This window comes from Sardina pilchardus, chromosome 10 (assembly GCF_963854185.1).
Source record: "Sardina pilchardus chromosome 10, fSarPil1.1, whole genome shotgun sequence".
NCBI classification, from domain to species: Eukaryota; Metazoa; Chordata; class Actinopteri; order Clupeiformes; family Clupeidae; genus Sardina; species Sardina pilchardus.
In genome coordinates this window covers 11,248,338-11,261,236 of record NC_085003.1, presented here as the reverse complement: position 1 = coordinate 11,261,236, position 12,899 = coordinate 11,248,338, and the positions used below count along the sequence as shown (strand labels likewise).

At 44.5% G+C, this 12,899-nt stretch overlaps 2 protein-coding genes across 2 annotated transcripts in view; one reads left to right on the top strand and one right to left on the bottom strand.

The window, feature by feature from the left end:
• The first annotated feature begins 226 nt into the window (after nt 1-226).
• On the top strand, nt 227-2,952 carry pgpep1l (pyroglutamyl-peptidase I like). Its single transcript, XM_062547632.1, has 5 exons — nt 227-544; nt 740-792; nt 1,074-1,190; nt 1,432-1,658; nt 1,925-2,952. Exons 1-5 carry the CDS (start codon nt 511-513, stop codon nt 2,181-2,183), a joined length of 690 nt encoding a protein of 229 aa, XP_062403616.1. The 5' UTR covers nt 227-510; the 3' UTR covers nt 2,184-2,952.
• A 6,090-nt stretch (nt 2,953-9,042) lies between these two features.
• igf1ra (insulin-like growth factor 1a receptor) overlaps nt 9,043-12,899 on the bottom strand; it is a 102,208-nt gene continuing 98,351 nt past the window's right edge. Inside the window, exon 21 of the mRNA XM_062547159.1 lies at nt 9,043-9,635. Coding sequence (XP_062403143.1) covers nt 9,050-9,635 — 586 coding nt within the window. The 3' untranslated portion in view covers nt 9,043-9,049. The remainder of the gene's footprint in view (nt 9,636-12,899) is intronic.

The following is a 12,899-nucleotide window of genomic DNA, read 5'->3' as shown; positions in this document are numbered from 1 at the left end:
GACAAGTGCAGGAGGAAGGCGGGCGTTTATCTGCTCAGACGTCCCATTCAACTGACACAGTCAAGGTCTAAAAAAACAGCTCCTAGGCTTCCTGATGGGATGGCTCTCCCAAGTGGAGAAATGTTGACAATGCAGTATTGGGAGTTCATTCTTGAGAAGTAATACGTTCTCATTTAAAGTAGGGAGGACTGTTTGTTTTACGTGCGCACTTTTGGGCAAGGTTATAATAAAGATAATCTGCTTCCTTTTTTTGTGGAAATGTTTACGTCCTATGCTATATATGTGTGCTAATCTAGACGATCTCGACAAGCAAACAAAGGCTATGAAATAATAGGCTTAAGAAACCTGACGGGAAAAATATCTCACTGTAATATGGTTTAGTAATGTGTTTTCCTTGGGACTTGCGCAGTGGGCCAGTAAGCGCTGTCGTAAAAATAGCCTGTAGCCGACTGGAGAGGTGGATTGGTTTGTAGCACTCGATCAACACGTTAATTCGTTGGGACCGCTGCGATGGGTTCATTTGGTGGAACAATAGTTGTGACAGGTAAGCTTTCAAGTGACATTTAGGTCCACGGAGTACCGGTAACAATAAATCACATTCGGTACATTATAGTGCTTGAATGTGTAGGTTCCGCAATATTTACTGTGTGAGTGTCACTACAGTTTGTAATGAGAAGCTGTGTGTGAGGGTGTTTTAATGATCATTATGTCAAATAAAAGAGTTGCGTCTTTTTTATAGGGTTTGGCCCTTTTGGTCAGCACTTGGTAAACCCCAGTTGGACTGTGGCACAGGTAGGCTACAGTGCATGGAATAGTTCTTCATCTTAGACATAAACAGACTAGAAGTTAATACAAAGTTAATCATTTGACTCCCAACTGTTCTGTGGACTAAATTCAGCTGATAGCCTTCCAGCATGTACAGTACACATGAGTTGTTCTGATACAAAAGTCTACTCTGCTGTCACCCAAACACATTTTAGTCTCATAACATGTAAAGCAGAATGATAGAGCTTTGTGGAGTTGCAGAGTGTGATTTTTGCCAAAATAACGACAATATCATCTCCTCCTTGTAGGGTTTAAAAGCTGAGGGGTTGGAGGAGGTTACTGAGATTTATATTAAAGAGATTCCAGTGAGCTATTCCAGCGCAAAGCAGATCTTGTCGGGAATCTGGGAGAAAGTTCAACCAGAGGTAATAACTCAGAATAAGGAATATAGCAAAGTACAGTACATGTTCAGTCTCAGCATACCTCATATGGTGTAATGCACTATTAATAAGGGAAGAGACAGCATGATTATACTGTACCTACAATAAAGTAGCTTGATGACAAAATAAATAAAAACACATAGCTGGTTACAAATTATTTGCATCATATTTTAAATTGGATAGTTACAATAACATCCTTTGTTTCCGTGTGTTATGTTATTAACAGTTGGCTGTTCATTTAGGAATAGCCCCTGGGTCTAAAGGCATCACTCTGGAACAGACGGGGAAGAATTACGGCTACGTACACAGAGATGTGTGTGGCCAGTGCCCCCTCGATCACTGCTGTGTTGAAGGAGGTGTAGACAAGCTGGACTCCATAATAAATATGAGATCCCTGACAAAGAAGCTAAAAGCAAAGGGACTGGATGTAATCTACTCAAAGGATGCTGGGAGGTGTAGTATTTTTACCTATTCTACTTCATAATTAATTCGGTGATTCTTACTGAGAGCTTAACTGAATTATAAATCATGATGACTATGATTTGCATAATCCCATGATTTGATGGTTGTGTGCTTGGAGTTTAATGATTGTATTGCTACCTCTTGTGATAAGTACTCAAAACACTGCACATAATATTACACTGTGACATCCCTTGAATTTCCCCTTGGGGATCAATAAAGTATCTATCTATCTATCTATCTATCTCTTGATCGATAAGGTACCTGTGTGATTTCACCTACTACTGGTCTCTTCACTGTGGGAGGGGCAGGGCTGCATTCATCCATGTTCCGGCCTCGGGCAGTCTGGCCACCCCAGACAATCTGGTGCCCCAGCTGTGCGCAATCATCCAGGCCATGCTGAGAGAGCTAAGGGCCCTATCTGATAACATCGTGGACAGCACTACTGATCAGTCAGCACCCGAGGAATGTTCTCAGCACCTATTTCCCAACCCCACTGCTGTAACGGCTTTGTGTTAAAGCATACTGACTGAACTGCTTGGTGGGAGAAAGGCAGAACTTACAAGAGAAAAAGTCTACCAGATAAGGCATTTTTCATCAAACTGTTGAAAGTGACTGTGACAGATACTGTATACAGCTGGAACCTCTGGCTCTGCATTCTTAGTCTCTTCCTGTTCACTGACTGGCCAGACCGCTGGACATAATCCAAATTGGAATGGTCAAATACATTTTCAGAATAAAAATCTTTACTTTTAGTCAATGTAGTGCTTGAATCTGATCTCCTTCTGAGAGTCTGTCATATCAGATTGATAGTTGAGGCCTTGTTAACTTGGCTGATAAGTAAAAAGGAGGCAGCACTCACAGTGGTGTCTTGCAAACTGTCTGTAATGTTTTTTTTCTATCTATAGTTTTATCAATAGTCAATAATTATAATCAATAGTTGTAGTTTAATTCACGATCTTTACAGTATGTGTGTGTGTCTTGTCATTGAAAGTGTAAATGAATGTTTCACCAGTCTTGGTTAGAACAAAATGTGTTTCTTGGGTGTAAAAACAAGCAAACAAACAGCTAATTGTGTTTCATAATGTCCGCAACAAGATGCCATCCATTAGAGAGTGTTGTGGTATCATTCACATTGAATAACTAGTCTTAGCCAGAAACCTTGTTTCTCATTCACTTTTAATTCAAAATTTAAGAAAAAAAGAAAAATACATGAAATTCTTCAGATAGACATTAAGCCAATGGCATGTAAAAAGTATACCATCTCAACTAGAGGTGGGGGGAGGGGAGGGGGGCACCCAGGCGGCCTCAAACACAGAATTTACAAGAAGACAAGTGTACCAGCCAAGCCATTTCATCAAATCAGTTCATTATCAATCAAATCACTGACATAGATACAGATTATTTTGCGAAAGTAAAATAAAAGCATTATCAATTAAAAATCTAAGTACAGTAGAACAAGGCCCCATTTGAAATGTCGGAATGCCAAGCAAAGAACAACAGTGCCTGGGAAAAAGATCTCTAATAAGAACCTCAAGCTCATTATTGCAATTTATAATGCATTGATGCATCTTCTCTAGACCTGAGGTTTGCATTCTGTAGAAATACAATAAAAAATAAAATTATGATAACTTGAAAATGAAATCGTTTCAGTCAGTCTACCTTCAGGTTTGCAAAGAACTGGAAATGCAACAAGCACTACGGTCTAACTGTAAACGTGTTTTAATTTTTAAATTCTAGTCATGTTAACTCTCCATCATGACTACCCGTAATCTACTGGACACATCTGTCCTATTTGTGTCTGCTGTGAATATATACTGTAAGTGAGTTCATAACTCACCGGAAACTACGAAACCTTGGCAGGCAGCATTCAATGAAAACTGACACTCACTTCTCAACAGGCCAACCCCTTTTGTCCATTTTATAAGTGAACAAAGAAAAAAGTAATAAATATCACTGATACCTAATTTTCATTATCAGACAAATCCTTATTCACTACATCTAATTGTGATACACCCATATACATACGCAAAAATAATACAAGCACAAGGCCTTTAATAAGAACATTGAACTGGGTCTTTTTCAATAGAGCTTGGTACCATACCACACATAATGCATTTCGATTCAACCATGTTTCTCTCTTATCCCCTTCAATCCTGGACTCTGAAACCGATCTCTAAACCCCCCCTGATATTCCTTATTTGGGGAAAAAAAATAAAGGTTAAGAAAAATGTTAAGTGCCTTGATTAAGATGTACCAGGGTTACTCATACTGTTGTATTGCCCATCACTCTCCACAACCAACTAAGTCCCAAAGAGAGAGAGAGAGTAAATAGCTGACAATCTTTTTCTTCTTTTGTCACTTTGACTGCTTATTGACCCAGTCAGGCAGCCTCCTCCATCTCATCAGCAGACATTGAAATCGATGATGAGGGGAAGCCCACGGATGTCAATCCTCCCCCACCCCCCCTTTGCTCTTGTGCCTGGCTAGCTAGTGAAGGACCCGGGCCAGTGAGGCCACAGTATTGCATGAAGGACTTGGACACTTCACCAACGACTCTGGTCAGCAGACCGAGACTCCCCAGAGCAGCATTTTTAGTCAGCAGCAAAAAGAGAAGAATGGAAAAAGCTCTGTCGTAAAAAAACAAAAGCTCTCCATCTTTTTTTTGTGAATGATGAAGACGGTGTGGTCGGGATGGTAGGCCCTTTGTGTACTGAAATCCTCAGGAAAGGTCAAAAAGAGTCATGGATGTCAAATTGGAATGGTCAAATGTATAAATAAATATGAAGAATAAAAATCTTTAGGTCTCCAGAGAAGTTTTAGAGAATGAAACGGTCAGTCCATCTAGGTGCTTAAATGTGACATCCCTCTGAGAGGCAGTCATATTGATAACATAAATAGTTGAGGCCATTAAACTATTAACGGTGATCAGTAAGGAGGTGGCAGCGCTGTCGCCTTAGCCAGTGAGTGTGAGCAAGCAGCATGTGTTTTGCTGTGGCTCATATTTGGTTACAGAAATATTTCAGATGTCTGAAAAACAGAGCAAACAACAACACGCCAAACTCCAACTCCAGCTGAGGTCTTTGTCAAAGATTAAAATGATTAGCCATGTGAATGGACCCATGGCAAAAAAAAAAAAGCAAAACAAAAAAATAACGGTAAACAAGGCACACAATCTGATTGATTTCAGTGCCAAGATGCTTCCAGTCTGACAACATGTTAAATGTCCTGCCAGCTCTGTTCCTGTAGAGTAAGCTTGTCCAGGCAGATGCTGTTTGTGACCACCAGGACGGCGCCACCTCCAGAACGACACTATTCTGGAAAGGAGCGGCTGCACCTTTGGTGTTTTGTTTTGTCTTTTTCTAAATGTGGTGAGCGACTTGCGGTACACAGCCTGAGGAGGAGGATGCTGGGATAGCTGGTGGGGGCCCTGGAGTGTTTACAGTGACAACTTTGTGCTAATGAGGAAACACCAGGAGGAATATGACATGCTGCTTATTGATGGCTGAAAGCATTATATTACAAAAAAAAAAAAAAGAAAACTGGCACTTTTGTTTATGAGTTCTGACTGTACATGCCATTTGTCCACAGATTAGTGAGGGTACATGAGACATGTCCTGTGTGTGGGAAAGGGTAAGATGTTCGATTCTGTATTCTGCTGAGTCTGTCTCTGGAGCTGATCTACTATACTGTACGCTAGTGACTTTTCAAACTTTTCAAAGGTAATGCCGTTTACAGTTTGGAAGTCCTCTGACAATGCCAAACCTAATTTCCACTGTGATATAAGATCCATGCATACAATAATGTCATTGCAATGCTTCTGAAATGACTGGGACCATTACTATTTCTATATGGGCTGGCTAAACACCAATCCCGCTTATAATCAAACGAAAACTACTTTCTCCTCCGAAGAGACCATTTCATCAGCAAAAGCCTGTGCAGCTGTTTGCTGCAGCTAGATGCTTTGAGGGTTTGAAAATAATTTATGTGCAAAGGAGTAGGAAGGGGTGTCTGAGGTGGCTGGGACCTGTCGGGCAGATGATTACACCTCCCATCAAACAGCAATCCCAAACGCAGGCTGGCTTTACACAGAGAGTGCCAGGTCGGAAGAATTAATGTACAAGAGAGACACAGAGAGAGAATCCTTTCTTTCATTCAATACAAGATATGTTCTCTTTCTCTCCATGCCTTACATTACAGAGCCTTTTCAAAGCCTTAAGTTACATAATTATATCCGCTGTTAGGTCCACAGATCTGACTGAACGAGAATTTTTGACTGAAATATGTAGAGTGGGATTCTTTCAACCACCTTTTTTAAGATACCTCCTCCACTCCAGGTCACCAAAAAATGTGTGTGTGTTTGTGGTTCATGACGTCATTGAGGTTTACCCGGATTCAGAGAATTATCAGTTAATCCTCTGTTGATAAGTGAGAAAAAAAGTGAGATGTCATAATTTTTTCATACACATACATAAAGAAAAGAGAGTGAGGTAGATAAATGTGTTAAGGAAAAAAAAATAAAAAAGTCCCCCTGTCATTACACCAAACACAAATACATACAAACAAAAATGATGCCCAACCATAACTCCAAAAAAAGATACAAACAAAAATCTAACTTTTAACTGAATCATGGGGCATTCATACAGTGATTTAAACTTAATGTCACAAAAAGAAATAAATAATCCTAAAGCAAAAAAAAAAAAAAGTTGAATCTCTAGTTAGTGGAGAGAGGGAAATTTACTAATCAGGTGACATCAAGGAGAGGAAATCCTTCACAAAACATAAAATGAATGAAAACCCCACCCCTGAGGCCATTTCCATCCTTACAACACTGGACTAGTCCAGAGGAGCTCTCTGGGGTCCAGCACATCTTAATTTGGTTTGCACTTAACAGCCTGAGCAGCCGACGCGGCGGGTTCACTGCCAGTATGCTGTTGGATGAAGAAGGTAAGAGAGGACAGGGGAGATGTAGTGTCACTAAACAGAGAAGAAACCGTCAAGCAGCAATCGAGAAGAAGAAACCAGCTCTGTTGAAACAGATGTTGTATAATAATTGGTTGGGAGAAGTAAGGCAATGATACAAAAAATAATTATAACACTTCAAAAAAAAAAAAGACAATCACAACTTAGCCCTCTCAGTTGGTTGGACATGGAAAACGAACGGGTCGAAAATGTTACTGACAAGAAACCACTCCGTTCATGAAAACGCATCTTGGAACGAGGCACTGTGAACAGCGGCAGGTAGCTCACACTTTACAATTGACCTCAGACCACAGGCAGAGGGGGGGGGGGTCACAGAGCTACACGGAGAGAGAGAGAGTGAGAGAGAGAGAGAGAGAGAGAGAGAGAGAGAGAGAGAGAGAGAGAGACGGAAGAAAGAGGAAACCACATGGGAAGATCTGTCGAGGGGCAGAGAAATGAGGCGGGTGGGGGGGCAAGACCTTAACTTGGACCTGAGATTAAACAGCAGCGCGGAGGCCGTCACTGACCCAGTGCCTGACCACTAGCACGCTGGTGCCGAGACTATACGCTCACACACAGAGCTAAGGTGTCTGTAAGAACTAAATAATAATAATAATAATAATAATAATAATAGTAATAATTGAATGAGAAAAACTGTTCATTTCATTAAAAAAAAGGCAATGGACAATATGTGGCAAACAGACAGCATCTCTAGGGATCCGAGAAGAAGAAACAAAAGCTTTTTTTCTTTGTTTCATTTTTCTTTTTTTTTCTTTTTTTTCTTTCTTTTTTTGCTAGAACAATATAAAGCATAAGAAAAATGGACTGTAGTGGAGATCATAGAATATTAAACCTGAAGGATTTCTTTATGTGTGTGTGTCTATATATCATATATCATATATTATATATATACTGTATATAGACACACAAACACACCGATATATAACATCCACAAAAGAAAAAGAATAAAATAGCAGCTTCTTTCTGTACAGACATAGAGGTGAACATCTGAACTGTAAAAAAGTTATAAAAGTGACAAAAACAAATTATGTGTGCATGTGTGTGTCTGAGTGTTTGTGTGTGATTTTTCTACGGTCAAACATACAACTGTAAGACCCTAATAATATAAACATTTGAATTGTATAGAGAGATCATTGCCTAGTTTAAAATACCTTCTGTAAAGAAAGCCTCGCATGCGTGTAGTTATACACACACACACCCACACACACACACACACACACATACTGTACACACACACACACACACACACATAATCAGAGAAGTCACGACTCGCCAATCTCTCTCGACCGCCTCAGAGGACTCTTCTGACCGAGCCAATCCCTTCTGATTCATCTTTTTTTGGCTCGCATTTGTGTGTACTGTGTCTTCACTTGCTTTGTTTCAGAATTTTTGTTTTTTTTTGGCGCCGTGTCATATCTTTTCTTTTGTCATCTTGAAACGAACGGGTGCCTTCTGCCTTTCAGTGCAGCTCATCTCAGAGATGGGTCATGCAGTAGAGATCGCAATGCCGTGGCTCCGATCTGTACGGCAGGCTGGGAGGGGGACATTAAAGTAAAGAAATAAACAACTAAAAGGAAAGAAAAGACAATATTCACAAGATACATCTACTTGTGAGATCCCCCAATCAAAATAAAAAGCCAGTGTAAAAAGTTCAGTTGCAGTTCCCTCCATACCCAAGTCTAAGGTATCCAACTTAAGAGACGACATAAAGGATGAAATTTGAAAAAAAAAAGATGAACAGCGTACGAAAGTTCCTTTCGAGATTTGGCAAAAATTTTGGCAGTTTTAAAACAGAAGCCCTCCGTCCACCCCTCTGTCCACCTCACTAATCCAATGAGAAGCATGATCACAGATCTGAGCATGACTGTGGGGGTCGTAGTGTCCATGGTGAGTCCATCAGATGGACATCACTCTGCCTCAACGAGAGACAGAGGAACCTTTCACTGGGGCCGGAGCAAAAGATGTGTCAGTGGCCTTTTGACGAGATATCGTAAGTAACCGAAGTAAGTGTTCTGGAGAGGCCACACACTCTTTACTGTAGGGAGGAACAAGTGTGAAGAAACACACACTTCTAAAAAAAAAAGTGCTGTTGGGGTTGGACTTGCTGGCAGATATGCTAGAAGAGAACAACTTTTGACATCGCAACTTCCCCTACGACGATTACGTGATTGAGAGACACGAGACAAAAGATGGAGAGAGATTCACTGTCAACACAGCGGCACACAAGAGCCTCTCCATTTTAGAATCATCCCATGAGCCAAGAGTTTCAGTCCTATGAATAAAATAGAATAAAATACATTAACAAAGTCTAAAGAAGGACCACATCGGCGTGGGGATGAGGGGGATATGTCGGGGGTACCCTGTGTGAGAGGAGTGGGGTTTTTCCGTCGGGGTGGGGGGGATCAGCAGGCAGAGGACTGGGGCAGGGGTAGAGTCCGCTCGTTCTTGCGCCCCCCGTTCATGTGCGCGTACGGCTGGGTCTCGTCGAACGCCGGCCCCAGCACCAGCACGGGCCCGTTGGCCGACGCCTGTCCCGAGTGCTTGTCCAGGCCCAGGGCCGCTGCCGCCGCTAGCGACGGGGCCGGCGAGGACGCCATGGAGGCGGGGGACGAGCAGGAGGGCACTGCCGCGGCCCCCGCGCCCGTCGGGGAGGTCGGGGAGGAAGGCCCCAGGGGCGTCCCGGTCGTCAGCGCGCCCGGGCACTGGGCCGAGGGCAGCGGCTGTGGGGAGGACCTCACCGGGGTCCCGGCCGAGACCGCCACGGGCGTCGGGGGCTGCCGGCTGGACACGGGGTCCAGGGGGACGTTCTCCATATTCTCCACCTCGAAATCCAGGCCTTCTGTGTCCGGCGGCTTGTTCTCCTCGCTGTAGAAGAAGCTGAGCTCGCGGAACGGCGACTCCAGCTCCTCCTTGATGCTGTTGATGATCTCCAGGAAGGAAGGCCGCATCTTAGGGTTGTACTGCCAGCACATCCGCATCAGCTCAAAGCTGTGGGTTATGAACACACACATAGACACACACACACACACACACACACACACACACACACACACACACACACACACACACACACACACACACGCACACACAGACACACACACACACAGAGAATAGTATTTCATTAATATTATATATAATAACATGATTATCAGGAAGGATCAATGACAGAGGTGATTGAGATGTAGCAATCTCAATGATATCTGTGCTACAGTTTTGAAAAGTAAAGAATAAAAAATAAAACGGAAACATACCGGTAACAATGAAATTATTAAAATTTGGGTCAATACGATTAAATACTATACATGTACATGTTGACGGTGATGGTTGATCACATTGCATGAGTACACAACTTGTCCTACAGATGGCAGTCTTCACCATAGGAAGCAGCTGGGCTGGAAATGTCACATACTGTACTGTGGCGGACGGATTCCAGAGCTTTCCGTAATCATACCCCACTCCCTCCCCCCCCGCCCCCGAAAAACGCATATGCTTAGGCCCTGCCGTGTGTGTGGCCGTGTTTTCGTAGGCGAGCGGGTGAGCGAGTGAGCGTCTGAAACAGTTCTGCTCGATCGTACACGCACGTGATCATAAAAGCCTGGCCAGAAGTGCGGAGCCGGAGCGCTGGGGAACGTCAAAACAGCGCCATAAAAACCAGGAGAATCATTACGGCTCGGCGCTGTCCTGCCGGCCACATCTTAAATTATACACAAACAAGCTAAGAATACCCTTCCTCGTCTCGGACTGGCTGAAATGGATGCCTGTGTGATCTCTCTTTTCTCTCTCTCACTCTCTCTGTCTCTCTCTCTGTCTGTCTCTCTGTCTGTCTCTCTCTCTCTCTCTCGCTCGCACTGTCTTTCTCTCTCTCCTCCTTCGGGACGAGCCGCTGAGTGGCGGCGTGCTCCTCTCGCCCGGCTTGTTCCCAGAACAGAGCGGGCCGCACACTGCTGGGCACCCCGAGCCCACCAGCAGCGGAGGAGGCCATGGCAGGGCTGAGTCTCCTGCTCTCACCTTATGAGGGCTCGTGGAGAGGGTTGGGGGTGGTGGGGGGGTCTAGGTGCTGCATTGGCTTCTGTCTCTCTCCAGCCACGATGTCTAAATCAGATCCCACACAGTGGCCTTTTTCCGGGCTGGTACAAACCAAAATTCCCAGAATTCCCTCGAGCTTCGGAGCAGAGCGCTGGAGCCAGAGGCCGGGGCCAGGTCCGGCCCGAAGGCTGCTGCCACCCGTGGCTAAATGAGCGGGCTGAGCGGACCGGAATCAAGTGCGGAGCGGTGCCTGGCGAGAGTGCGCCATGCTCGGAAGTAACCTGTGTGCCCTGGCTTACGGGACCATCTGTCACCACAGCAGCATGGCACAGGGATGGCACAGCAGCAGCGGCAGCAGCGGTGGACGCAGTGGCTCACCGACGGGAAGTCAGGGGTAAAATAAATGCAGCTACGGTAAATCCAGCCAGCCTGTCATTGAGTGCACACTGCACACACACACACACACACACACACACACACACACACACACACACACACACACACACACACACACACACACACACACACACACACACACACACACACACACACACACACACACACACACACACACACACACACACACACACACACAGGCATGTACTCACATGCATACCCAATCGGGTGTACATCACGATTTAATTAGTGGGCTTCTGCTAATTTCCATTTTCTGGTGTCATTTTGTGAAATTAGCATCAGGCACTTGTCTAGCTGTAGACAAACCCTTACTAACAGCAAGAAAGAATAGGCTTCTACAGTAGAGGATATCCATTCACTCACTCACTCACTCACTCACTCACTCACTCACTCACTCACTCACTCACTCATTCACTCATTCACTGACTCACTGACTCATTCACTCACTCACTCACTCACTCACTCACTCATTCACTGACTCACTGACTCATTCACTCATTCACTCACTCACTCACTCATTTGTTTGTCCACTTCACATGCATCCATTCATTCAGGCTGGGATGGCCAGCAACTGTTTGCCTGTTAACACCCTGTGATGTGATCTCACTGATCTCACTAGCATGACGCGTCTAAATAAAGCAGCAGCAGTCAAAGCTGTGTCACACACCTATGAGAGCCGGACACTCCGTTTCAGAGCAGCCCAAATAGCCAGCACATCCAACAGGCACACACCACCCTTGCCATGCAAAGCTGTACACGACCATAGAAATAATTGTTATGTTTATATCTATGGTACACAACACTTTTGTGAATAGGAAGTGGCTCCGAGACTTCTCGAGCAAAATGTGACATTTATGATGTTGTTAATAAGCCCTCGTTTCCTGTGTTCTTTTCTTTTGTGTTTCTCTGTTGTTGTTTTTTCCTGTGCCTCTCTTGCTGTGTTTTTCTCTGAGGGCAACTCGCTCTGAATCTGATCCGCCAGGTCTGGACCTGTTTTCAAGACCTGTGTGAAAGTCGGCAGCCTCATGCGGATCCACCGTGGGGCGACAGAACAGAACCCCATGTGTTCGGCCCAAAGAACCCCCCCTCACACGCACACACACACACACGCACACACACACACACCCTCATCCTCTTTGTATCTGTCCTCCCTGTGCAACCCTGTCTACGCGCTCTCCCGCTCTCAGGACAGCACACTGGGGCTGCCATGGCAACCGGGGGTTTGTGTCTCCACAACACAGCCCGTCCTCTGTAAGTAAGGTGAGGTCAGTCATCGACAGACAGAGGGAGAGGGAGAGAGAGAGAGAGAGAGAGAGAGAGAGAGAGAGAGAGAGAGAGAGGAGGGGGAAGACCACATGCCATCAGGTTGAGATCAGCCCAGCAGGGGAAAAGAAGAAGAGAGAGAGAGAGAGAGAAAGGGAGAGATGTACTGTAGTCTAACTGTATAGTCAATGGTTCCCATCTGTCTCATGCCTGTCAATAGATGAGCCTGTCCTCAGTGTGACCTGATAGTACAGTGTGTCTGTTGTGAAAAACTCGTCTCCCTTGTCTCCTGCCTGTCTGTCTGTCTGTCTATCAAAACAGTAACCCAACTGTCCGTCTGCCTTCAGCATCTATTCTTACATTTTGCAAATCTCTCTCTCTCTCTGTCTCTGTCTCTGTCCATCTGTCTGTGACTTTGACATGTCACTCCCTGTCTGCCTGGGACTGATCGGGTGTGGTCACTTCTGTTCTGTCTGACTGTCTGTCTGTCTGTCTGTCTGTCTGTCTGTCTGTCTGTCTGTATGTCTGTCTGTATGTCTGTCTGTC